General features: G+C 49.5%; 1 protein-coding gene across 50 annotated transcripts in view; it reads left to right on the forward strand.

Moving 5' to 3' along the window:
- Nucleotides 1-27,364, forward strand: part of LRRFIP1 (LRR binding FLII interacting protein 1) — a 141,273-nt gene that overhangs the window by 82,877 nt on the left and 31,032 nt on the right. For 9 of the 50 annotated variants that reach the window (XM_045481898.1, XM_045481901.1, XM_045481902.1 and 6 more), the window contains exons 4-13: nucleotides 200-247; nucleotides 1,765-1,809; nucleotides 2,343-2,423; nucleotides 5,225-5,263; nucleotides 10,284-10,343; nucleotides 12,789-12,857; nucleotides 15,377-15,448; nucleotides 16,787-16,831; nucleotides 18,414-18,479; nucleotides 22,541-22,618. The exons of 13 other annotated variants lie outside the window; for them this stretch is intronic. In XM_045481898.1, the coding sequence (XP_045337854.1) occupies nucleotides 200-247; nucleotides 1,765-1,809; nucleotides 2,343-2,423; nucleotides 5,225-5,263; nucleotides 10,284-10,343; nucleotides 12,789-12,857; nucleotides 15,377-15,448; nucleotides 16,787-16,831; nucleotides 18,414-18,479; nucleotides 22,541-22,618 (603 nt within the window). The remainder of the gene's footprint in view (nucleotides 1-199; nucleotides 248-1,764; nucleotides 1,810-2,342; nucleotides 2,424-5,224; nucleotides 5,264-10,283; nucleotides 10,344-12,788; nucleotides 12,858-15,376; nucleotides 15,449-16,786; nucleotides 16,832-18,413; nucleotides 18,480-22,540; nucleotides 22,619-27,364) is intronic. 28 more of the 50 variants (XM_045481904.1, XM_045481879.1, XM_045481887.1 and 25 more) reach the window with 13 other exon arrangements.

A 27,364-nucleotide genomic window follows, 5' to 3' on the forward strand; every position in this document is an offset into this window, starting at 1 on the left:
TCTGCACAGGCTCACGCACTGTGCAGAACGCTCGGGAGCGCTCCCCTGCGGAGCTGTGACCTTGGTCTCTGCTGCTTTGCCCCGGCATGTTACCCTCAGCGTGTGGCTTGGGCAGCGGTTTGGAAATGCATGTCAGAGCAGTTTCTTGTGTGGTTACCGTTTCACTTCTTGCCTAATTTTCTTTCCCTTCTGTCCATAGAAATATTATGGGCTGGACACAAAATGGGGTGACATCGAACAGTGGATGGTAGGCCTTGAATACAATTTTAAGAACTTTAAGTGGCTTATAATTTTATTCTTTTAAAAAAAATGTTTTTTAATGTTTGTTTTTGACAGAGAGAGAGAGAGAGAGAGAGATCAAACATGAGTGGGGGAGGGGCAGAGAGAGAGGGAGACACAGAATCCGAAACAGGCTCCAGGCTCTGAGCTGTCCACACAGAGCCTGATGCAGGCCTCGAACCCGCAAACCGTGAGCTCATGACCTGAGCCAAAGTCGGACGCTCAACCGACTGAGCCACCCAGGCGCCCCGGTTTATAATTTTATTCTTATTCAGTTTGATTATAGCCATAGATTCCTGCCCTGCCATAACTGAATCCTGAGAGATTTTCTCCCCGGGACTTCTGGTCTGGCCTGATTGTTTACATCCCTGTGAAGCTGGGTCAGAAATGGTCCTGGCCGGGCATTTTTGTCTGGTCTGTTCAGTAGCTGCTGACTCTTGGAGTCAGCACGCTAGCTGTGGCTTGTGGGGGTCTCCAGGGCCACTGCCTCCCGTCGCCTTGGGCAGAGGACTCTCCTCCAGGCACACTCAGAAGGAGATGGTGCCTCAGGCATGACGCTCTAGAAGGGGGAGCATTCCCCTTGCCCCAGGAGAACGTGGACCCACTCCTTCTCTCATTAATTCATCCACCTCAATTCCCGCCCCTGCCTCTTGTCCTTGACACCTTCTTGAATGGCCTCATGGACATCATCACATACCTTTAGCAATTAAGAGCCCGGCCAGTGGAAATGCCACAGTCATTGTCCCTTATGGATAAATAATGCAAAGAAATGTAAAATTATCTCCTCTCTTAGATACCTGTATAGAACGTGAAAGAGAAGAGTTCTTGAAATACAAAGGGTATATATGTCCTCTACCGAAAAAATTATTCACTTCAACCTTCATTATGTGTAAACCATCATTTTAGGCTTCTGTGGCATAGGCAGATGTATTTTTGTCAAATCTTAAGACCCAGTTAAAAGATGTATCATTGCTTTGTATACCATCGAGAAAGAAAAAAGTGCTGCTAATTATAATGTGGGCAACCTTGATTATAAGATATACCCCCAACTGCAGAGATGTGTGAACATGTGGAAAACTGTGCCTATCTCCGAATGCACAAAATACAGTAGATGGGGTGACACCTTTATTGGATCTTTTCCAGAAATGATTTATCTTCTGATTCCCAAAGGAAAGAGAATAAGGTTCTGAATGTAGGGGGAAAAGTAGACTAGTTTAAATGGACCACATAGTAGAGGTTAGGGACGAACTAAGGCCCAACCTCTCTCCCAACACATGCTTTTAAAGCCAAAATGAAAGATGCAGATTACTTGTGTGTTTACGTACCCCCGCCCAAAGAGAACATCCTTCCCCAGTGGTTTAGTTGAAGCCTTTGATGACAGCAAAGAAAATATTTATGTGACATTTTTCAGAAATACCAGCGGACTAAGGCTTCTGCTCTGTCTGTACCTGACCTTTAATGCTGTTTCTTCCCTTGCTTTGGTAGGAAGACAGTGAGCGTTATTCACGTAGATCCAGAAGAAACACATCGGTTAGTACTGTGTTCATTTTGATTGAAGTCTAATTTGTAGTTGTAGTGGCTGAAATACGTAAATTGCGTGCATGCGTGTGTGTATTTTAGTGATGCTTATAAAAGAAATTAATACTGATACTATTACCTAAACAAAGGCTTTTAGCCTGTTGACCTAACTTGGTGAAGGGAGCATTGAAAACTTCTGAATATTAATATGTTCGTGACAGTTTTAATGCTCTTTCTGCTATCGAATACCCATGAATAATTTTGAGAGTGATACGCACTGAGGCTACGTGTTTATAGGTTACCAGCAAAGAAATGACATTAACGTAAAGCGGTATCATCCAGAAACAGCCCTCTGTAAACAGAGGCACACAGACGGGGCCGTTTGGAGAAGACACAGGCTCAGGTGTACTGAGATTTCCAGAGTCACCTACCTTGGGGCCCTGCTATGGTGTCGTGGGCCACGTCCCCTCTGAAAGCTGGACGTCGGCTTCTTTTATGCGTGTTATATTATGCTTCATGGCTGTTTTCATCCTTTCTTTCACTAGGCTTCCGACGAAGACGAGCGCATGTCAGTGGGTAGTCGTGGAAGTCTGAGGGTCAGTAACCAGGATGACTGGGTTTGCACGGTACAGTCTGTGTGGACATCCTTTGCCGCCTGTGTCCCCGCAGTCAGATGTCGCGTCCATTACCCCGCAGTCAGATGTCGCGTCCATTACCCCGCAGTCTTGTTACCAGTATCTGGGAAGCCGCTCGTTTGAAGTCTCATCACTGGTGGCATGTTTCCTTGTGGTGCGGAAAGAGTATTGGTAAACGCGGGCACTTTTGTCGTGTCTTTCTCCCGCGCGGGCAAATCCTAACGTTTTTATATCCCTCCGCATCACAACACTGCCACGCCCCGATTAAGTCGTCTCTGTGCGGCGCTGGTGCCCTGAAGGGATCCTGCTTGCCTCCACGCTCCCCGTCAAATGTGCATCTCAGCTCAAGCACCTGTTGACTCAGTGCTGTTCTTGTGTAGCTCCTTGAAAACCGCAGCAGGCGACCTGGTGGGAAATCAGAGCAGGTCAGATCCCTGAGACCCGGGTCTGCTCGCCCAAGTCCTTCCTTCGGTCAGCGGCGAAGGAACGACTTCGTCACTGACAGCTTGATGGCTGGCAGAGACGAATACGTGGTTTTCCTTAAACATTCCCAAAACCTTCATAATGAGACTGGAGAACATTGCGTGCCTTGGGAAGCGAAGCAGAGAAACTGCGTTTTGCTTAGTGCCTTAAGTCGGTAAATGACTGGGAGCATGTCCGTGGTATCACCACAGGGTTGCTGTCGCTGTCGCTGCTGGTAAGAAGGAGGCCTCAATGCAGCCGCTCCATTTCACTTGGGGACGGTATGGAGTAGAAGGCTTGTTTCCACCTTAACAATTAAATTATAGTATCATTCCTAGACTTTTTTTTTTTTTTTTTTTTTGACGTTTATTTTAAGAGAGAGAGAGCTCGAGAAGGGGAGGGACAGAGAGAGAGGGAGAGAGACAGAATCCCAAGCAGGGTCCATGCTGCCAGCATAGAGCCTGATGGGGCTCCAACTGACAAAACCCATGAGACCTTGTTCCGAGCTGAAATCAAGACTTGGATGGTCAAGGACTGAGCCACCCGGGCGCCCCACCAGCCCTAGACTTCCTGTGTGGCCGCTGAGCGTGCATTTCGTCGGCTGTTCACAACAGTCAGCTATAAAGATAACACACTGTTGGGGTGTCAGGCAAGTCACTGTCACTGCCCTGGCAGGTGCCAAAAACAGATCTGCATTGATTTTGCCAGAAAGTAACGGTTCAGATGTGAGTGAGGTCTGTTCAAGAGCTTCCGCACTCTGAAACTTTCCCCTCAGCCATACGGTCGTCACTTCCTCATAGACCTTCTCTCTGACAAGAGGCCAGAGGAAGTAACTTTTATGTAACCAAAACATCATAAATGCAAAACTCAGTTTGCAGAATCTGTGGAGGAGACACAGGAGTAAGCAGGCCCAGGAGAAGGGCGGCCCTTGAAACCGAGAGAAGATACTGTTTCCAGGGGGAAGCGAGGGGTCCAGTAAGCAGGGGACCGAGGGCCTTAGCATCGTGGAGGACGTCGGTGACCTTGACAAGGAGACTTTTGGTGGAAATGGGGAGAGCAAAACCTGATTAATGCAGGCTCAAGAGAGAACAGCAGAGAAATCGGCCGCAGAATCCAAATCTATCACCGTATCGTTTGCAGATCTTTGATCCTGCACACTTGGTATTCGGGATTTGGGGTACACTTGCATTTTTCTGGGAAGAGAATTTGTCGCTTTCTTAACGTTCTCGGAAAGTCTCCTGACCCCAGGGAGTTTAAAACGATTGCAGTCTTAGTGAGTGTTAGGGTGTTTATAGCCTTCATTTCATTCTCAATGAGTTTAACCTACATGGGTTACATTTCTTTGCTAGACGCCGTTCTTTGCCAAGATTTCAAGCATTTTTGGTTAAGGTGTCACATTTTAGAGAAGAGGCCCACAACCTGGACGTTGAATAAGAGAGGGGGAGAAAGTGGAAAATCAACCGTGGATGGGATTTTCATGTCCAGCCGGGTGGTTTCCTACACCGCTCTTCCCCGTGATATGTCTGATCTCGTGAAATAACACCCTTTAAAAACCACAGACTTGATCACTTGGATCCTGGAGATAAGAGGCAGACCTCGTAACTCTGATGGGTTCAGGACAAGCGCAGAGCAGCGAGGAGGTGACAGCATCAGTCCCCAGGTCCTCTGGGGCCTGGACGCTCTGACCGCCTCTGGTTGTTGGGCCAGCTGTGCTGCTGGGAGAAAGCTCATCTCGCTCCCTGTCTGTACAGGGTCAGTTCATGCTGTGTTTATGTGTCTTAATATTCTGAAATCCTCCATTTGCAAAGTTCAGAGGTCAGGTGTCTTATTTCTTGACTTTTTCAAAATATAGGCCTTCTTCATTCATCACTGACAGCGACGTAAACCCCAAACAGGAAAATGTTATCTCCCTGGGGTCTGCATGGACCTTCTTCTCAGCAAACCTAGATTTTTGGACATCTTAAGACTTTCATTTTTCTTAGTTAAAAATTGAGAGTGATACAGGTGTTCCCCTTTTGTCTAGTATAAATAGAGTAGGTCTTATGTAAGAGGAGGGGGTCAGCCTGCTCAGTCCGATTTCGTGAATTACAGCGACCCTTGCCATGGAAGTTTGATTTAATGTTACTGCATTTTATGATGGCTTCATTCTGATACTGTTCCTTTTGTAAATACACAAGATCCTGGAAGTCCTGAAAAAAATGTAATTTTGTGAAGATTTCAAGATCGCCTGGCTTGTATTTTATGTTTTGTGATGTATGAGTTAACTTATTCTCACTGATCTTTGACAACTCGGTTTTCTGTTGTTTTCCTCTCCATCCGCACGCCGACAGCCACAGCCTGACCTGGATTATGGGGGTCCTTACGCCTGGGTGAGACGGTTGGATAGATGCTGGGGCGTGATCCTAATAGTACTTACTGTGTGATACGTAATAACCTATGGCGTTTCCACTAATCTCGTGGCTGTGTTTGTCCACAAAGCCAAGTATGTCTTTGTCCAGAAAGACACACGTGCCGTCCCCCAGACTCCCTCGGGGGACGACGGGCCGGAGGGCAGATGTCCCCACCAGAGTGAGCGCTCTGCGTCCAGAGCCCCCTGGGTGTGTCATTGGGCCTCAGGGTCGGCCCGTGCGTGAACACACTCACTCACCACGTGGTCTGTGAGCACCAGCCGTGTGCTGACAGCTGTGGGCACCAGTCGGGGGGAGGGCACCTTGCTTTCAAGGAACTCAGATCAGATCAGGAATTCCCAAAGCCTCTGCGTTGCTTTTCAAAGATTAAGTTCAAAGTCACTTTATCTAATGAAAATTCCGTCGTTTTCTGATCTGTCCGTTGAAATGAAATGTGCGATCCCGCCCTTTTGCCAAAAAGTGCTGTTCCAGTAACAAAAACGAAGGCTTTCGATTTAAATTCGGAGTTTCCCTTCCTACGTCCGTCTGTCTGCCCCTCATGCTTTCTGAAAACCTGTAAATTTAAACAAGTTAAAAAGGAGAGAAGTTTCATCTCGCCAGAAATTAGCAATAAAGTGATTTCCGTACTGAAGAGATTGTAGCAATTTAGACACGGCTTCATTTTTAGGACTTTTTCCAGAGCATTTTGGGCTTCATTCATTCTGCCGCATTTCAAAGTTACTTAGCAAATCTCTGTTTTTAAAACGCGTTTTTGCCTCTAAGACGATAATTTAATAGCGCCATAGAGTTGCGTAGCACTGGTGAGCCCCGAGCCTCCTGCTGGGCTGCTGGTTATGGATCGGAGCCGTCGAGGGACAGGGACGGATCCGCCACGGAGCGTGGGAAGCCCAGGGGCACGTGATTAGATTCGGGAAGTGCTTTCACACAGCGTCCCACAGCATTTCACAGTGACCCCAGTCCTCGCCAGTCCTCGTAGTTCTTCCATTCCCTGCCATTCAGCGCATCAGCAGCAGATTTCTAGATGTTTAGCCTTCTCATTCTAAACTCAAAGCAAATTGTTTGTCAGGTCCAGTCCCTGGGGGAACGAGTGGCTACGTGTGTTAGCGAGAGACGGAAACACGTTTCCGATTTCATTTTTATTTTTCAGTTTTCATTCTGTTTTCAAACTCAGTTGAGTGCCTCAAAGACTGCCCTTCAGGGTTTTGATTTTGCCTTCCTTCTTTTGCTTCCCATCTCCCATACCCTTGGGCGTGATCTGTCTGTCGACTCACTATAAAAGTAATCTAACATCATTAATCAGAAAAGACAGCCGTTGCCCTCTGCATGCTTGCACGTGAGGGGCGCTGCTTTGATAGCCCAGCACGGTGGCTGGTGGCATTGGGACTAATCACACGTTTCCCTTGGAATAATTGGCTGCGACGGGACGTTTATGCTTGGACCTTACACTCTTTTAGAAAACGCTGATTTGTGGATGTCTTCTGTGTTTTGTTCTCTCTGATAGCAGCGCTTGTGTGTGTTTGCTGTGTGTCAGATCCACCTGGGAAGCTTATCACAACACACTTCCCCAGCCCCCAGCTCTATCTAGGTGCTCTGATGGCTGCCTAGGTCAGGGTGCCGTGGTCCTAAGACGCACACCAGGTAACCGTGATGCAGGTGGTCAGCACAGTAAGGGTGTTGAAAAATCGCCCCGTAGGGGTGCCTGGGTGGCTCAATCAGTTACACGTCCAACAGCTTTGGCTCAGGTCATGCTCTCACGGTTCACGGGTTCAAGCCCTGCGTCAGGCTCTACGCTGCCACCTTGGAGCCTGGAGCCTGCTTCGAGTCTCTGTCTTCCTCCCGCCGCCCTTCCAACACTCACGCTTTGTCTCTCTTTTCTCTCTCAAAAAAAAGTAAACTTCAAAAAAAAGTAAAATAGAAAAGAAAAGAAAAATCGCCCTGTAGAGCAAAGAAGGTTAAACAGAGCCCTGACTTAAAATGAAGCTGGTATCCCGTCTATGGACTTTTTATTCCGATGCGTTAGGTTAATTTTCAACTCTCCTTAGCCTGTTCTGCTACATAAAAACAGCTCCACCATAAAAACTAGCCAAGAGGAAAAGGTTGGTGGTGTTCTTTAAGAAGTCGGAGTACTCTAAGGGCGCCTGGGTGGCTCAGTCAGTTAAGCATCTGATTTCCACTCAGGTCGTGATCTCACTGTTCTGAGTTCGAGCCCCGCGTCGGGCTCCGTGCTGACAGCTCAGAGCCAGGAGCCTGCTTTGGATTCTGTGTCTCCCTCCTTCTCTGCCCCTCCCCTGCTCACGCTCTGTCTCTCTCTCTTTCTCTGTCTCTCAAAAATAAAATAAACATTAAAAAAAATTTTTTTTAAAGAGGTCAAAGTACTTTTCACCATAGAGGTGTCCATGAGCTCTGTGGATTGGAGAATTCGTTCTAGGAATATACTCCCCACGGCAGAATTCCACTACTACAGAAAGGGTGGGTGTTCCACAGAGCTGTTGAAGGGGGAGTTTTTCCTGCACGGCCGTGGAAAGCTAGGACAGAAATGGTGACAATGAGGGGCGCATTTGCCCTCCCGCCCTTCACGGCCCTCTGCTCTGGGCTGCACACCGCGCTGGAAAATGAGAAGGCCAGAAGGAAGAACTCGCATGGGGAAGGATGTATTTCACAAGCAGCAGTGGAAAGCCAGAGGGTTCATATATGTAATATATTTTACTTTATTTGTTAGTAAAGGAAAAGGCATCAAAAATGGATTGATGTTAGCCTTTCTTGTTACATTAATTTTTCCCAGGAATGAGTTTCTAAGCAGATAGAAAAGGTATCCAAGTCCTTGATACACGTTTCCATATCAGAAAATCCTGTCAGTGGGGAAAGGGATTAGATTAGATTAGATTGAGTAAAATTCCTGCCTATCAAATTTATTTCAGAAATGTTTTAATGTTATTCACAGAGTTTTCTAATTTATTTTTTTTATATTTATTTTTGAGAGAGAGAGAGAGAGAGGCAAGTGAGGGAGGGGCAGAGAGAGAGGGAGACACGGAATCCGAAACAGGCTCCAGGCTCCGAGCTGTCAGCACAGAGCCCGACGCGGGGCTCGAACCCACGAACCGTGAGATCATGACCTGAGCCGAAATCAGACGCTTAACTGACTGAGCCCCTCAGGCGCCCCAAGGTTTGAAATTTAAAGTTGAGGGATGTCTACCTACCCTTTTGTTTCATTTAGAAACTTCAAGTTGACTTGGTATTGAGTTGTAACAAAAGTAAATACATAGTTTTATAGTCAGGATGGCAGTGAACCTGGATTTGTAACCTGTCTGGAAATCCCTTTCTTTATTCTTCCATTAATGTCTAGCTGCGGAATACCTGCCAACCGGTCTCCCGATGCCCGACCCTGGGAGCAAGGCTCCCGTTCCTCGTGGGTGCTGGGTCCCTCCCACAGGCGCTCACTCAGCCATCCTGTCGGCACACGGGTCAGGCACTCGGGATACTCATTTTAATCCGGTCTAACCCTCCCAGTGGCCTTATAAAGTATGTATTTCTAGGCACATTTTTAACAGCTGAGGAAGTGGAGGTGTCAGTGGGTTAAGCAACCAGCTTAAGGTCACACGATAGAGCATTGATCTGGAATTTGGACTCACCTCCACGACCCCCTGGCGTCTCCTGCCGGTTTTACCAGTTCTGTGGACTGCTTTCCTTTTTCCTTGTTTTTAATTTTTTTTCACGTTTATTTATTTTTGAAGGCGAGAACACACCAGCAGGGGAAAGGCAGAGAGAGAAGGAGACAGAGAATCCCAAATAGGCTCTGAGCTGGCAGCACAAAGCCCAGCACGGGGCTCGATCCCATGAACCATGAGATCGTGACCTGAGCCGCTCAACCGAAGGAGCCCCACCCCCCACCCCACCGTTTTCCTTTATCTATCTCGAGAGCTGGTCAGGCCTCTGACATGTAACAGCTCTTGTCTTAAATCAGCAGAAACATCCTTATAGAATGAGAGCAATTCGAGATAGGCCAGGCTTTGGCTGGTGGAACGTGGGTGCAGAGGTGAGGAGAGAAGGGAGGTGGGGTCCCAATCATTCTCTTTTCTAGAGGACAAATTAGGAAATCATGAAATGCATCCTCAGATTTCATTCTGAAAAATAATGTTGGAAGACAGGATGAATGAAAAGCTAAGACAGAGGGGGGCCTGGGTGGCTCAGTTGGTCGAGCATCCGACTTCGACTCAGGTCATAATCTTGCAGTTCATGGGTTCAAGCCCCGCGTCCGTCTCTGTGCTGACAGCTCAGAGCCTGGAGCCTGTTTCAGATTCTGTGTCTCCCTCTCTCTCTCTGCCCCTCCCCTGCTCCCGCGCTCTCTGTCAAAAATAAACACACATTAAAAAAAGAAAGAGAAGCTAATCAGAGAATCTACCCCCATGAGAAACATTTTTTCCATGATGAACTTTTGCACCGAATTATAGATTGAGCAGAAGCTATTTCTGAATCTTCTGAATGCAACTTCATACCGGGCCATGACTTTCAAGGACTTAACCCTGTGAACCAACAACTGAAAGCTAGTTGACGTGGGCCAAGGCATTACCCCACTTGCCCGTGGCATTCAGGCCGCTGGAAAACTAGGACTCCCGCGGCACCACTGTGAAACGGGAAAACTGCCGAGGAAAAGCAGCCGTGGACCCGTGGCCACGCGCTCCACCCCGCGGGAAGGGCTGGGCATTGCCTGCAATCCTACAGTGACCTGTACTGACAAGGAACAGTGACTTGGGCGGGTGTGATTAGCTTGAGTGTCCGATCCCCCCCCGAGTTGCGGCAGAGCAGATCAGAAGCACGGAAGCATCTAGGGGCATGCTAAGGTTTGTGTTGTCCTGGGCCTGTCATTCGTTCGCTCCACGAAGGAAGCCCAATTTACAGCCCAGCTAACGCTTCCCTGCTGATTTGTTCCTGCGTCTTCATTTGTATACTGATGTCAGTTTTCTTCTTTTCTTCATTGAAACAGACAAATGGCTATGATGGAGAATTATATGGATCCCAGTCCCTGAATAGAAGATCTGGCAGGGTTAGTATAGTAAATGCGCATGACACAAAACTCAACCAGGTTGCTGCAGCGGTTTAAAGAAAATATTGCTACATTTAGCTTCCTTGTGGTTTTGGTTTTCTTCCGTGTGATAAAGGGTCTCTCCCCACCCCCACCCCCGGCCAAGCACGTGAATGAGTGGAAGCTAATGGTTTTCAACTGGGAAACATTCTTAGAAAGTTGGTCTTCTGGACATTCTAAGTCTCAATGCAAGAGGCGGATGTAAAAAAGAATCTCTTCAGCTTAGAAACATGTAGGATTAAATACTCACTCCGTCATTATTTTGTTGCCCTGGGGGTACGTGCAGAATGCGTATAGTAAGTATATTCAGCTTTCAAGTATACCTCCCATCTGACATTCTCTCCCTCCGTGCCCACCTCTCCCTGGTCATTTTAAGGACACGTATGTTCGAGTCTGTGTTCCCCTGGACCCTGACCATGGAATGCTCCCAGGGCAGGGGTCAGAGACCGCAGAAGGGGCAGGGTCATGAACGTTCTGTGGTGGGAGAAAGGAGCAGAGGGACCGACAGCAGGAGACAAGTGGGGAGGCCTTTGGATCTACCTAGCAGGGAGGTCACAGGGGACTTCACAAGGCCACAAACTGCATACATTCTAATGAAGTTTCATGACCCACTTGCAGACCCGTTGTACATTACATTATCTAAAATCTTCCTAGTCCTACATTTGCTTTATTTTTCATCTTCTAGTAAATTTTACTAGTTGTATAATTAGTGTTTCTTCTCATTTATCTTACTTGTATTAAGATATATCCTATTTGCCCTTGAATTCTGTTTTCAGGTGTCAGAGGGGTTTCCCAGCCCCACTGTAGCTTTCTGAAACTGGCTGACGAGTTTAGCCTCTCGTCCTCTTAAGCATCGCATACACCTCCGTTTCATCGAAACTCTCCTCATTCCAGACTAAAAAAACCCTCCCCTTTTAAAGGCCGTGTCTTCCTATTTATGTTTTTTATGTTGACGGCCTTTGGATTTCCTCCAGTTCTGTTATGTTTTCCTTTAAGGTAAGGCCGCCATCTGGGGATGGAAGCAGGCAGCATACCATTCTGTCCTCGTGTGGTGGGGACAGCCGTGTCTCCTGTGCACAGATTGGAGCTGGCTTCACAGGACAGGCTGCAGGACTCTGCTGGCCCCAGACTGCTCACTGGGGTTATGTTGACTACTTAGCAACTTCTTCCCCCAGAGGCATCGTTCTCCCCATAATTGATCCTAAAGAATCATCGCTTAGAGCTGGCAGTTCCTTGAGAAGTTCCGTCATCCACTCTTGCTACCCAATGCCACCTTCTTCTCTAGAGTACCCCGGTCAGTACGAGGTAGCATCAGTGAGCTATGTGCCATCCGTATGTCCATATTTCTTAATCTTTGGCGTTTACGTTGAAACAATAAAGTTTTAACGGTAAGCTAAACAGTAAGTTAAAAAAGTTAAACCTTTTGATTTGGTTTAGGATTTGAGCGATGCCTCTAGAAATCAAATGCAAAAGAGCTTGTTGGTAAAATTGCTCACCGCAGAGTAAAACGGGACATAAAATTGATTTCATAAACAGTGAGGAAACAGAACAATTGAAGAACCAAATAGCGCACGTGCACGCCGCGAGTTCTGCGGGAAGGTCCCAGGGCGAGGATGGGCTTGGAGAAAAGACCGGAAGGGAGGGAGGCATCTCACAGGTGCCAGCAGCACACGTCCGTGGGGAGGAGTAAAATAGCCAGACTGACCACAAGGGCTTGGAAGCACCTCTTTCTTCCGTGAAGGAATTGAAAGTCTCCGTAGGAGAACGACCTTGACCGTATCGATGAGCATCTTACGCCTTGTGTGTAACATGCATCTGTACTGCCTCCCCGTGCAGACTCTGACCTTTATAAGATATACGCCAAGTCCCCGGAGATCGCTGCGGGTCTGGGGGGTGGCTCTCAGCGACATGGGTGCAGCTCGCTCAGGCTGCAGCCACCTCTCTGCAAATTCGGCTGAGCTGAGCCATCAGCTGTGTCAGGCCCAGGAAAGATGGAAAATATTGCACCAGACATCATCTTCGTTACCTAACGAAGTACGTAATAAGGAAAGTCCCCGGTGGGAAGTTACAGGCGGCTCATCAGGAGATTGAGTTGAGTAAGTAATTACGAGTAATTTGAGAGCTGCAATATTGTGAAAACCAGTACGAGTTGAACCATAAGACATCGCGGGGATGGAAACACCAAAATACAAAATACAGCTTAGGTTGTATTATCTCTGGTTGTTAAGAAGTTCTGCCGTAGCCGAGTGTCTTGATTCTTAAGCTACATTGGTATTTCTGGGGCACTGATACCGGTGTGATTTTATACATCGGTGATTTTATATTTGCCTTTTGGCCAGGACAGGTGGTGCTTTGGGGGACAGTGAGGAAGTGCTCACCACTTACAGTGTCTTCTTTGGTTCTCAGAATTCCAGCTACAGCAGCAGCGGTGAGGGCAGATTCTCTACTTTGTCATCAGCCAGAGAGGAGACGTTGGTTGGTTTTCATTTAAATCTTTTCACATCCTCTATTCAAAAACCACAGGTTTTGTAGCATGCAGTGTTGTGTGTGAATTCAGTTCTCTTTTCATTTTTCACGCCTGTTTTACTAATTTTCATTTGGGTGGATGCTGAGGTCAGGTTGGGGGCAGTAATTGACATGATGTATTTTATGCAGGCTTAGCCCACTGTCTTGCATTCGAATCCCTATTTGCATTCAGCTGGGTACAAGGAAAGAAAGTATTCATGTGGGTGTTTGTAGTCAGAAGTAGTCAAAGGGGGGGGGGGGGTGGGGAAGAAAACCTTATCATTCTTTCCTTGAGAGTTCCTGAAAACAGAATTACTTTGTAGGGTGCATGCAAACTTTGTGGCAGTTTCTCAGGGACAGACTGGACTAGGGATGAAAACCACATCAAATCCAAATTCAGATGTCTACACAGTAGATAGAGTTCCTTCCCACACTTTAAGGACATGCATCGATCTCGATGGGCGCAAAGATTTCTCAATTATGTGAGAGCTCTAATAGAGAAGGTTTGTTTTCCATCAGGCTCATGCTCACTTAGCAAACACTAGGGAACCTAGTGTAGGCAGGACTATCGCAGAAAGATCACACAGGTAACGCGTGAGATAGGTCGGTACTGTGGAAGCATTTACTTCTAGAACAGAAGGCAGACCCAGCTCCCAGATACGCTGGTGCAGCATAAATGGGACAATAGGGAGAAAGGAGTGTCGCAACAAAGGATGTGAACTGAACCTCGAAGAGTACATGGGGAAAAAATAAATAGAAACTAAGGAACTAAAGCCGGTGGTTCCTGGTCCTTCTCCCCTGTCCTGCCTCATCCCCTGCCCCCTTTCATTCCAGCTGCAGGGGGCTCCAGACACGGCTGGCCTTTCCATTCCCCCATCAGCTTGCTTGTCCACTTTCCAAACTCCACTGTTGCCTTTCAGCCCCATATGTTAATAAGAACTCCACCCTTTCTTCCCCCAGTAGGTGAATTTTGACTGAAAACAAGATCAGCTGTAATCACCAAAGTATTGGTGGGTTTCGCCATCTTGAATTTTTTGTGTATTGTGTGGATTTCAGCGGGAGGTTTTGTTGTTTCCAAAGAGCACCTTGTCGTCCAGAACACTTGGCTTCCTTGTCACTTTCTGAGCTGAGAAACTTGCTCTGAAGTAGACGATGGTGTTAGGTAGCTAATACGTGGGTGTGAATTATTCACCCCGGTTCAGCACGGATCCGACTCACTTAAATTCGTTTAAGAGAAATAACCCACATTGGAGTCAAAATTAGAGTCGATCCATTCAAAACGTTAAACATCAGAACTTTCCTGAGGCCACATGTCCCACCCTTGTTCTGCCCGAGGTCTTACTGTACTCACCGACCAGCAGAATCTTCTGGTAATTACCGTGTTCTGTAGGTATTATATCTATTCCTGCAAAACACGTGGGCATGTTTCATTTTAGTTAAATCTAAAACAGAAAGATATTAAGGTAGCACGGAGTGTTGAAGACTCCTCTAAATGACTTCTCCAGTCTTGCAGATTTGTCAGACCTACACCCTGGCATGGCGGCCACAGCTGTGGACGCTTTCTCCCCCTTGGCACTTGCCACGTCCCACAGAGGGGTTGACAAGATGGCCTCTACACACGGCGTCCTCTCAACCATTCTCTCAACATTTGTGTCAGACGTTAGAACATTTCCCCCCTGTCCCGTCCCCCCACCCCACCTCCAGAGTTCCACTTGCCTGCCCCTCAGGTCAGGCGGTATAGCTTATGCAAGACATAGGAATGTTAGGCACAAGTTATGGGACCTTGAGGGGATGGCAGGATATCTTCAGGTGCCATCAGGCTACTTGAGTGGAGCCACTTCATCTTCAAGGACTGTCCCGTGCTTGTACAATTAGTAGAATACTGCCAAGATGACAATCCGGAGCTGCTGGCTTCTTCTTCAAGGAGCCTTCCATTTGGATAAAGCATTTTATTTGGGGAAACAATTTGTATGGTAGCATTCCCCAGAGACGTTGCATGGACTGTTGGTCTCAGAATTAGACCCCATCTTCTGTGAATCCTGAACACATACGCATTGTGTAAATAGCTAACTAAGAAAGCCAGGTCAGAGGTCCTGTCCAGTGAAATATCTTATTACATAAAGGCTGATACCTCTGCCAATCCTTAGTTTTGAATTTTTCCATCCAAACTTTAAAACTCAGAGCTCAAATTACAAAGACCTCTCAAACCCCTATGGTCTGGCTGTCGGTTAAAACGTAATGAAATGTAGTTTTGCCTGTTTGTTGATTCAGAACTCCTGGTTTGGTCCCGTGTCCTAGTTTTGTCAATTAACCGGATGGTCTTTATTTCCTTCTGATCGTCCTCCTTTCTCCCTCCTCCGTAAGTGCATGCCCTTAACCGATTTTGTCGTAGAAGGTAGTTGTGTGCGGACGCGCCATACCATTGTACCTTTGAGGTGAAATGAAGCTGTGAGCCCTTCTCCCCTCCTTCCCATTTTCTCTGACTACAGGGACTCTCCTGCTCGGACCTCGGGCTTCCCAGGGGCGGCCTTGCTCTCCTGTCTACCCAGAGCGGAAACCAGGTCTGTCCTCCTCCTTGTCACCCGCTTCCCTTCCTCTTTCCTTCTGTGGGGTCACTTCCCTCTCCGATCAAATGTACGAAGATACTTCAACCTTTTCCATGTCAAGTCCAGAGAGCAGAGTTTAGCAGGTGTTTTATTTGGCTTGACTAACTTGCTAAGACTTTCGTCAACGTCGTAAGACATTATCAAAATCATTTAGGACCTTATATAGAAAAAGGAGCCTCTATTAAGTGTGTATTTCCAAAAGCTCAGGCCCAAAGAATTGGTCTCTTGGGGCTCTCTCCTCCTTTTCCAGCAATTGTTCCCCATTTGGGGTTTCGTGTGTTTCTTTAAAAATATTTTTCTCCTGTAAATGTGTCCAGGAAGCAATTTGGAAGCCTTTGTGCCTAATCTGGTTCCTCCATCTTTGAGAAGTGGGAGAACAGCCCTATTTCTTTGGCTCAGTCTCCCCTCTGTTTCCTGGTTTGTTTTGTTTTGTTTTGTTTTCACAAGGCCGGTGGGCGGGTCAGGCCCTGGGCTGTAGGTACAGGAGCCCGTTGTCTATACAAGGAACGCAGCGTCAGAGCCCCGCACTCCTCCTCCCGCAGAGGTTGAACCGTATCTCCTTGCATTGCTGTCTCCCCTGCCTTGCTGAGTGATTCATCCTGGGTCCCGCACATTCCCTGACCCTCTTGGTGGCCCTGAACTGCGGGCTTACGTGGCCTCTGCTTGTAAATGAGTCATGATCCTATTCTGGAACTCAGGCTCTGGCCGAGCCAGGAGCTGCCCTTTCACTGGGGCACATGCCCACACAGGCGCGGCTCAGCCCGGGTCGGGATATGGGTGTGGGTGTGGGCTCCCCGTTACAGGGACGTGCCAGCCCTGGCCGGCTGGAGCAGTCTTAACAGCTCCTGTTGGCTCCTGGAGACCGGGACTGGGATCATTTGATGGAAATAGACGCGCTGTGTCCGCAGCTCTCTTCCTGTGTGGAAATTGATGTATTAACACCCTGGAGTGCTTTATTAACCTGGGATTTTGAGTTGTGGGGTTTGGTTGCTGCTGGTGACATTTTCACCTTGTCACCATTCGGTCTCACTCCCTGACTCTTTCCTCCAGGAATGCCTGAAAAGAAATGGCTGGAAAGTAGTCCTATTTCAGAGATCCTGGGGACGTTTACTATTTTAAAGTTGGATTTGTGTCTGTGATTTACTGAAAACCCTACGTTGACTTTTTTCTTTCCTTCTGTTGTACGACAGTTCAGCTGTCGTGATTACTGAAAGCATCATGATTATCTTGTCACTGTTATTCGTTGCTGTTTTCCAAGGCTTTTAAAACCTGCCTTTCGCTCTCGTCCTGCAGCCCTCCTATCTGTACAGTGCTGCCCGGCCTCCTGCAAGTTACCGGGTGCGTGTGCTGCCTGCCCCAGTCCCCTGACCTGCCGCCCCCCTCCCATCCGCCACCCCCGCCCCCTTCCCCATCCCTACTCTGCTGTCCCCTGACCTACCCCCGCCCCATCCCCCCACTCCCACCCCTGCACAGTCCTCTGACCTACTCTCCACCCCCCATCCCCTTTCCCCCTCACAATCCCCTGACCTGCCCCCCCACCTCCATCCCCCTTCCCCTACAGAGGCCTCTGATCTGCCCCCCCGCCCCCAACTTCCTTCCCCCCCAATAGTCCTCTGACCCTCACCCGCCCCCAACCCTTCTTACCCAGCCACAGTCCCCTCACCTGCCCCAACCCCCCTTCCCCCCCATACTCCCCTGACCTGCCCGTGCCCCCATCCCCTTCCCCCTCCCCTTCCCCCCCTGCACAGTCCTCTGACCTGCCCTCCCTCCCCCATCCCCTTTCCCTGCCACAGTCCCCTGACCTGCCCCCGCCCCATCCCCCAACTTATCCGGGCCCCACTGGCCCCCTTGGGGCCAGGCACCTCTCACACCTGCTCTGGGAGTGTGGATGCACATGTCTGCAGCGTCACCACCTGAGAGCTCCCCCCTTACAAGGAGCCTGTAGGACCGGTGATGTCTGTCAGTCCCCTTTGGCTGGATCTGGGCGTTCTTTCTCCCTGCAGCTGACTGCCTCAGGCTCCGGGAAGACATGTGCTCGCATAGGATTATTAGCCAGGAATGGAGCAAAGACATCATTTACTTACCCTGCTGGCAGGAAGAAAGATGGCTTTTGATTTGTTTGGTAACCTCAACCGATGTTAACCAATTGCGCTCTATGACTTTGTAAATTTCCAGTTTTAAATACAAGGCACTTCCCCCTTGCAGGAAACCCTCACTGAACAAAGTGGTTCTACTGTATTGCTAATAAGCTTCTGAATTTTCATCAGAATTCACCCGTAAGAATTAGCATATATAACTGGCTGAACAAACCAGCCATGTCCTCAAGGAGAGAGAGGGGAATCCAAGCTCCTTTCAGCCGGGCAAAGTTGGTGTGGCCATGCACAGTCCTGTAAACCCCCATTCGCCTTCAGTGCCTAATTACGTGAGATTTCCAGGTTAATCAAGTATTGTTTTCTAGTTAGCAGTTTCCAAAGAATTACAAAATACTGAACTATCGTTATCCTACTTCTGTATCCCGAAGTTTCTTCATACTAGCATAATTTTTTGCACGTCAGGCGTGAGGATGCCATGACAGAATTCAGGATATTTGAATTATCTGCTCACTTTAAATCTGGATTAACAGGTTTTTCCTTAGCAAGGAACGTTTTTCAGAACGATGCGTTTCAAGGAGCTACTGGGGGGTTGCATTGCATGCCAGTTAACAGCAACTCGTTTCTCTCTCAGATCTTTGCATGACCCTGTTGCGTACAGCTTTGGCCTCTGTGGGTGGTTTAAGGCCTTCCCTGCTTGTTTTCCATCGCGATTTGTTCCGAACGTGTTCTTCTCTCGGGTCAGACCTCCTTAGCTTCCCTTTTCCTGTGTTCTGGGCACCAGTGGAAAGGGAAGGGCTCCCTGACCTGACAGTCTGTTTTTGTCACAGGCATCTGTGTTCGATGACATCGGTCCCGGCGGGACGCGGCGGGGTAGTGCCTGCGGTTCCTATGCTGTAAGGCGTTTTCTGTGGTTTCTGAATTTTCTCCCGTGTGCTGCATGACCCTGACTGGCTTACCGGGCACAGCCCCAACCCCTGGAGATAACTAACCAGAGTGACAGGGAGGAAACACTATCTCATCTCAATTTCCCAGTATAGTGAGGCTGGGCCACGGATGATGCGAATCGCGAAGCCTTTGGTTGGCGGGTTCGTGTCCTCACACGTCAGTTTACATCGACTTCAAGGGAGAAGACCCACCTCAACTGAGTTTCATCCGCTGTTTTCCTGCAACACGCTGACAGTACTAATACGTAGTGAGGTGCCCTTAAAATAATAAAAGGAAGAAGAGGGGAGTTCCACAGGCTGCAAATTATTTTCACCTCTGGATACTTGAGGAAGATGAACAGATTTATTAGAGACTCAGGATGTTACACGTACATAATTTCCTTTTATTTTGCCGTCTTTCCACCTCTTCAAAGGATTTGAAATGACAGACTTGGCTATCACATAAGGGTGTAGCTAGTCGTGCAAGAAATACTTGTTGAATGAAAAAAACGAGTAAATAAATGAATGAAAGAGGGAAGCAAAATAGAAAAAATGGAGTCAGTCCGTGGAAGCGGGAAACCAGTTGGCCCATCTTGAGGGGCCGAGGAAACTGAATGGCAACTGACCATATGGGTCCTTCTGCCTGCCAGGGCTCCCCCTCGGGTCCTGTGAAAATGTACCCAGGCCCCATGTGAAATATAATGGCTTGCTAACCACTGCTTGAAAGTGCTTTTATAATGTTGCTTTCGGTGTTAATTGGCTACTTAAGTGGTTAAATAATCCAGTTTATGGTTTACTGTATTTCATGAGTATTTAGGAATCCTTACAAAGCCAATCAAACCTACAGGCTTCTCCAGAATGTAATTTTTATAAATATCGAAACCCAATGATTAATTGACGTAGCATTGGTTTTTGTTGACATTTAATTAACCATTTATTTTATATTGTATAACATTCTATTCTTTTTAAGATTTATTTTGAGAGAGATGGAGAGAGAGAGAGCCGAGTGGGGGAAGGGGGGAGAGAGAGAGAGAGAGAGAGAGAGAGAGAGAGAGAGAGAGAGAGAATCCCAAGCCCTGTCAGCACAGAACCTGAGATCATGACCTGAGCCGAAATCAAGACTCAGACACTCAACCGACTGAGCCACCCAGACGCCCTTATTACATAACATTTTAAATGGGGTGGAGCCCACTGTATTAAGTCTTTTTCTCAGTTCTTAAACATGTCTGTAGGCCATTAAGAAGCTCACAGATCACGCCTAATGCGTGCATTAGCTCTGGCCTGCATATGATGGATAAAGTGCAACGAAATGGTTTTCTTTTATCAGAAAAGAGACAACATACTAATTCTTCAAGAGAATGAAACTTGTCGCGAGCCCTGGGTAGTTTTCCTGTGACCGAAGTAGAACTTCGGATCAGGCAGGATGTGTGTCCCATCCGCTCTCCTTCTATATGGCCTCTGCAGGTGGACTTTTAGACCAGCCGCCCCTCCCCCATTCTTACCGGGGCGTCGCTGAGCACTCTTACTTCTGTGCTTTCTGCCTCCTGTAGGAACCACCTGGGAGCCATGGGGTTCGGGAAGTTTAAGGAGGTGAAAGGTCTTCTTGTCCTGACAGCACAAATGTCTAAAATCTAGCCATGTGTCCCTGGCATCAAACCATGCCGAAGAAGTCAGAGGGAACAAAAACAAATTCTTTCTGCGCTTATCACTGCACTCCCATGCAGAAAGAGCCCCCCATGGACAGATTGGACCCTGGGGTTGAAAATCCCTCACATCCTGTCCTGCAATGCAGGGTGGAGTGGGGGGGGGGGACCCTGTGTTTTGACCTGAGTCCAGGCTGACCCCCCCACCTGCACAGGGTGGTCCCGATCCCGCTCTGGGACGCTGGTCCCCACCTCCAGAGCGTCCAGCTACTGTTAGCCTCCCCGGGAAGGTAGCTCCACTGCCGTGCATGTTTGCAATTAAATGACTTAATCACAGTTTAACAACTAAATGACTGGCTCACTTTTAAGTACCATTGTTTTGCCTGAAAAGCTTTCTATTTTATACCTTCTTCACTATCCGTAAGGTGTTTGTGTGTGTGAGGTGGGGGAAGGACTCATGGCCGTGAGTGAACTGGCGGGAGTTAATTTGACACGCTGGGGAGCAGTCATCACCACCAGTGCACTCTGAGCCAGGAGCGTGCCAGTTGCTTGTAGCAGAAAGTGAAGTCGGGGAAGAGAGTGATGTCCATAATCCTTGGAAGCTCTGTGTGGCCAGTGTCCTTACGATTCCATGTCCCCGGTCACAGGCTGATTAGCTTTTCCAAGGTCCCATGGCCAGTAAGAGATGAGGCCTGGACAGGATCTTTATAATTTACATCAGCCCCGCATCAGCCCCACTGGCTCTCAGACACCAGCTGCTCAGAAGGTGGCCCCTGGACCCGGGTGATACTGACCTGAAACTTACTTTTCCCTGTGAGATCAGGTCAGTGGACTTGAGAGCAGGTTTTGACTAGGCGTTTGGAAAACCGTGGGCCAGCAAAAAGCCCGGTCAACCACAACCTGTCCTATCTCTGCATGGTGAACCGGGACACGAATGACCTAGAACGCAGTAGGATTTGTCTCTAGGACAGTTTTCCTCTGGCTTGTGACCGTGAACCCAAAAGCAAAATTCTTCTGCCTTAAAGCACTGACCTTGGGTATTTTCTTTTATGTTGACTAATAAAGCAAAAGGTGAGACTAGGAATGGTGGTGAGTTTCTTGTGAATGCCAAATGTGGTAGTGATTCTTGCATAGGGTGTACGTATGGCTGTATTTTCTGTGCACCTGTAAGCATCAGTATACAATAGATACTAATGGGGTAAAGAAACGAGAAGGACGATGGGGTAGGGTGGGTCTGGCTGCTTATAGTCTGAAGTTGGTTTTGTTCATTCAACAAGTATTGCTTAAGTGCACCCTGTGCCTGGCCTCATCCGGTCCCTGCAGGGAATTCAGCAGGGAATAGACAAAGACCCTGTCCTCAGGGGATTACATTCTGGTGGAAAGATGTGCTAGCTGAAAGGTGGTGTTTAAGATGAGAATCACGAGCACCTCTGAAGTTCTGTGCCTAGAGCACAGCAGTAGGGAGAATGCCTGCACGTCCCCGGGGGGCCGTGTGGGCAGGGCAGAGAACAGTCCGCTCCCGCCAGGGTGCACGGTGTCCCGGGGGGCTGGATGGAGGGGCTCACCGCTGGGCCGTGCAGGTCTCTGGGACGACGTCCCTCAGGCCACGCCACAGACCGCTGGCTGACTGCGGTCCTCAGTCATGTGCGTGCTCGATTCCTGCCTCCCGGCTCCCTCTCCCCTCCCACCTCGCTCAAGAGGCAAGTGAGACTTGAAAACACGAGAACAGAAACACATGGCACCGTGTCTAGGGCTGGAACAAAGGTGAATGAAAATCGAAGTTAAGAGGGAGAAGCTTCCAGATCGGCTACTTGCTGTGTTTTCCTTTCCCGGAAGAGAGAGAGCGCAGGCAGACAGACACCTTCATTCAGGCCGCCAGACCAGGCAATCTGGGCCATGCCTTGATTTGGTATTAACCCTAAATCTTAACTTTGTTTTCACTTGGAATGAGAGAGAAAGCAAACTTCTCCCCTGCTAAAAAAGCCAAGCACCCCGTCGGGCTGTCACTTTCTGTGCTCGAGTGGAAGGACTCATGTTCTCAAATACACAGACCTGTCCGCGTGGACGAGGTGGCTTTCTGTGCGTAAAGCAGGCGTGACTCCACAGCCGACTTGAACGGACGCTTTGTGTTACTTTCTTCTCGCTCCCCAGGAATTCTGTGTCCTTTTGATACTAGGACTAATTTTTTTTTTTTTTTCTGTTCCTCGCGGGCCTTTATTTGAAGCTTGGAGACACAGCCTGGTGTCCGTGCTCACCCCTGTCTTTTCTGCACTGCACGTGGCTGACCTCTACTAACGGGCCGCTGGTGGGGGCCTCCGCTGTCGCTGATCCCTGCTGACCCTGTCCCTTTGTTTCTGTCTGCGTCCCGGCGGCGGGCTGCGCGGGCAGCCTTCGGAGCGCGGCGGCCACCTCAACTCCAGCTCCCGAGCCTCCTCCAGAGCCAGCTCGGCGCGGGCCAGCCCAGTGGTGAGTGTGTGTCCTGTCCTGTCCTGCTCGGCCACCATCCTGCTCGTCCCTTCTCCTCCTCCCCTCTGCTCTCTACCTCGCTGTCCTGCAGAAGGGACCCTCCACCTCCAAAAACCTAAACCCAGCATAAAGTGGGAGGGCTTTCCTAAGATTTATTTCAGGTCTAAGCAAAGACACAATTGGGAAAAAATGCTCCCAAATTTGGAATATTACTATTCTGTGATACCAGAATTGCATTGCTAAATATCTAAAGTTAGCGGTTATCAAGAAGTTAACGGTGCTTGGGGCTGGGATCTTCCTGGGATGGAGGGAAACTTTGTCCAGTGGGGGGAAATGTAGCCAGGCGTACTAACGTGTTGTTTTTTTATGAGTGAAAAGTTGGAAGGATTGGCTTTTAATATTGTGTTTGTGATGTCGTCTGTTACCGGACCCAGATAGTTTTTAAAATCAAGTATCGCCTAGAAGGGTCGTGGTGTTCCTAGCTCTGCCCCGCCCCCCAGTTGCTCAGTATCGAAAAACTGCAGGGGCGCTCGGGTGGCTCAGTCGGTTGAGCGTTTGACTCGGCTCATGTCATGATCTCGCAGTTCATGAGTCCAAGCTCAGGCTCTGTGCTGACAGAGGATTCTGTGTCTCCCTCTCTCTCTGCTCTTCCCCTGCTCATGCTCGCTCTCTCTCTCTCTCTCTCTCCCTCCCTCTGTCAAAAAAGAAACATTGAAAAAATGTTTAGAAAAGAAAGAAAACTACAGAGCTGCCCTCCTGTTCCTCACCATCTAGTCCCCAGCCTTTCAGGGTCCTTGTTACGTATTTTTCCCAGGGTCTCTGCAATTTCAGACGTTTGGTATGAGGCTGCCACGCAATCTCTTTATAGGAAGGCCGTGCAGGGCAGTTGCCTGGAGGACATCTGGGAAGTGGGCAGGCATAGTGTCCGGTGGGCAGGAGCTGGGGCTGTGTGGCATGCATGCCCGCCCCGCACGGTAAGGATTGCCACATCAGAGGACGGGGGCACCCTCCGTGATAAACCCCGGCTATAAGAAGGCAAAATGGGCAAAGTGGATCCCTTGCTCTGCTCCCCACTTAGGAAGAAGCTTGAACGTGGTTCTTAACTCAGTTACACAACACCACGATTAGATGTGTTGATGCCTAAAATTTAGGAAGCGTTCCTGCTAATCAGGGAAGAGTCCGTGGGGCTGAGATCTCCCGCTTGCACAGATGTGCCGCTGGGCACTGGTTTCATGCAAATACAGATCCCAGCTGCTTCTGGGGAAGCGAGTAAAGGGATTCCTGGGAGCTGAGCGCGTGCGGTCGAGGACGAGGACACAAGAGATAGACCAAAGGGACGAGGATTCTAGCAGGAGAGCCTGCTTCTTTGTGGAAATGAAGACTCCCCACTCCGTGTCGACACAGGTGCCTGTACCTGCCTCTGCACACACTTCGCACGCCCACCGAACCCCCCTCACGGCCTTTTGAGCACCCCCATCCTGGAGAGGGGTCCTGAGGAGAATAGGAGAAGCCATGACCTGAATGAAAGCTCAGGTGCTCGCAGGGGGGTGTGGGGGCCAGACGCCCCCACAAGGACCAGTTGCAGGAACAGGAAGATCATCGTCATTCGAGGTCACGTAGCTTCGGTTTTTAAAATCGGGCAGGTGGCTTTTTTTATGGGTCGCCCATGAGTGACCCAAGAGCAGTTCTTGTGAACTAGGGAATCCCTGCTCACTGAGGCCACGGTGTGCCACCCTCTACGTCCACTCTTCGTGGTGCCCTTCGTGGCCCGGGGTAGCGCAGCAGATACAGGCTCAGCCACGTGCAGCCTTGGAACCCCTGGGAATAAAACGTTCCCACGATACACGGAGCGGAAAGTCACTCTTCCTTAGGCACGATACCCTCGCACGCTCGCTCACCCTTTGGAAACCAACGAAAGTGTTTGCAGTTGGCAGAAGGTGGCTGTGGCCTGGCTTGCGAAGGATCCCGGGCTCCCTTCGCACAACGCTGGGGTGACCGCTGGGACGCATGGAGCTGTAAATGCCACGGTTATTTGACTTCTTCGACATCATGAAGTCACAGAATAACGGGGCTCTGTCTAGTCCCTTTCACTGGGGAGACTGGGATCAGATACAAATTTCTGTGCCACATGCTTCCCATGTTTGTGAAAAATTTGACCCACGTACAATGGGTTTAGTGGGTCACCGTAACCAGAGGGGTGGGCGTTCAACGTGCCTCTGGGACCTGGTGACCAGCGATGGACAGCCTCCCTGTGACCTAGCTGCGCCCGGACTCGGAGCCCACGCCCTCGGGAGCCTCTCCAGGCGCCATTAACGGGGAAAAGCCACGGGAACAGAGGCTGTGAGGGCCCCCCTGACTCTAAAGCGCTCCCTCGTCTTAATTCTCTGTGTTTACAGCCAAGGAAACGTAACTGTCCTTACCTGTGGCTTCCCCGAGCTCCGAAGGGAAGGTGGGCAGAGGAGCCCACAGTGCGGGAGGCTGAGCTGACTTCCCAGTTCGTTACAAACACATAAACCCTCTTTTCCCTTCCCTGAGTGAAGTGCTCATTCACAAAGGTCAGCGGATCATCACACTGTTGACACGTTGAACGAGCAAAGGTCAGCATCTCGCAGACTGCGTGCGACGGGCCATTCTCCAGCTCCATCTGGGCGCCCAAAGAACCAGGGACTGGTCGCTTGCATCCCTGCTGTTGCCGGTCGGTGGCCCCTGATCCATGGCCTGATGACTCATCAGGAATGTGGTGGGGGGGGGGGGGGAGGCGGGGAATGGAAGGGAGGACAGGGGACAGGAGTCTCTCTAGGAAGGAGATAGGATGGGGAGGGGAGGAAGGGACAATTCTAGAAGGCTGGGTGTGGAAGAAAGCCTGGTGCACCAGGGGATGGGGGAGGGGGCACTCTTAAAGAGGAAAAGTAACCAGAATGGAAGAAGTGATAGCTTGTCCCACTTGAAGAAAAGACAGGTGCCTCGGCATCCAAAGACATCCCTACCACTTGGTCCTCTTGGCCCTGTAGGAAAGCAGAGAGGGCGCCCGCCCGGTCTCAGGACATGTCTTTGACCTTACTCTCATTTTTCCTATTCTATACATGAGCTGTATGTTCTTCTCCAGCAAGTCTGGGGTCTTCCCCTTGAGGAAGCTATTGAGTACCTGGAATGTTCTAGGCACAGGGCTACAGTGTTGAGCAGATACACCTTTCCCAGCCCTCACGGATGCATTGACTGGAGGAGACGGGCCGGCAGCAAACAGCACACATACAGTGTAAAACTCCTGGGGACAGACGCAGGAAGCTTTCCGAGTTGGAATCAGGAGGCTTGGTACTCCCGGCCTGGAGCCCACGCAAGCAGAGGGCCTCAGGTGGTGCAGCCCGCACATCTGTGTCGTCGGGGCCCCGGAATCCTTCCGGGAACCCAGGGAAAGCTGCCCAGGTTCTAAAGCATCCATCAGAAATGTCCTGAGCGGAGCCCCGGTTCATGTCCCCCTGTGTGCATGGAGAGAAAACACGAGTGACGGAGCGTGCAGCCGGTTTGAGCTAGAAAAACAAGACTGTAGACTCCTCCTCTGCATTGTATGAAGAGGTGGGGCGGGGACCAGGTGGAAAAAGAGGTCATGCATTGTGAATACAGGAGTTCAAGGCGAAGTCATTCAGGAGAACGTAATGATTGCATGAAAAGCGGAAATCTCCACGCCAATGGAAGACTTTACTGCTTATTTATATTTGAAGGAAAATTACCCTGAACGTGGGTGTCTTCTGAGCAGTGTTCACGAGTGTCCCTTTGTTTGTCAAGAGGGACCGTGTGCTGACGTTGCTCCCGTGGTCCTGTTTCCCATCTGGGCTCTAGGGTTGCCCGGCTGGGGGGTCGGGGACACCATGGGGAAAGTTCCATTGTGCCTGGCCCCTCTGCTAGAGCCCGTCCATGCCCACACGTTGTATTCTGTCTCGAGGAAGCCGGGCAGTCCAGGTCGGACAGGGAAGGCCTCGGCAGACGTCCCGTTTGAGCGAGCCTTGCTGGCATGCTCATATAGACGCGATGCTGGAACCTTGGAACTAATAAAACATTTAACGTGCTACTGTGAGTACTTGTGTGTGAGAGGGAAGAGTTGCCATGATTTAAAATTCAACAGAAATTTGTCAGAAGTGACTATTTCTAGTAGACTTCAGAAGAGGCCTTTGTGTATGCTCAGTGGTGATTGTAAAATCCCGGCACACACGTTTCATAAATCTGTTGCTGTGAACGTTTCACGCTGACCTGAAACGTTTAGAACTGCTCGGCACGGGCGAGTAAGGAGGTGCCGGCCTCCCGGAGGCTGCCCTGACTCAGGGAGGCCCTGCGGCTCGTCCCAGGCCCCAGGCTCGCGTGCACCCCGGTGCCTCGGCAGTGGGTGCGCCCGACAGCATCTCCTGGGTCCCTCTCTGCTCCGTGTCTACACCGTGGCGCCCCCCACACCGCGTCTGGCGGCGGCTAGGACAGTGTTCACATTTTTCAATTCTGTTTCTCTACATATTATTTTCAGAGGTATGTTTTTCAGAGTGCAGTGTTTTTGTCAAAATCGAACCCACGGCCCCCCAGGTGACTCGTCTGTCCCTGTGTTTAGGGGAAGGTGAGGAGGGCTGTATGAAGTGAGTGCAGGTGCCTGCGGCGCCAGGACCTGCCCCACTCAGCTCTGTCCAGGCTGCCATCTGGTGGCAGCTGAGGGGACTGCGACGGCTCCTGCCTCCGTGGCGCTTTCCGTGTACTTCTATTTCAGGA

Source organism: Leopardus geoffroyi, chromosome C1 (assembly GCF_018350155.1).
Source record: "Leopardus geoffroyi isolate Oge1 chromosome C1, O.geoffroyi_Oge1_pat1.0, whole genome shotgun sequence".
NCBI lineage: Eukaryota > Metazoa > Chordata > Mammalia > Carnivora > Felidae > Leopardus > Leopardus geoffroyi.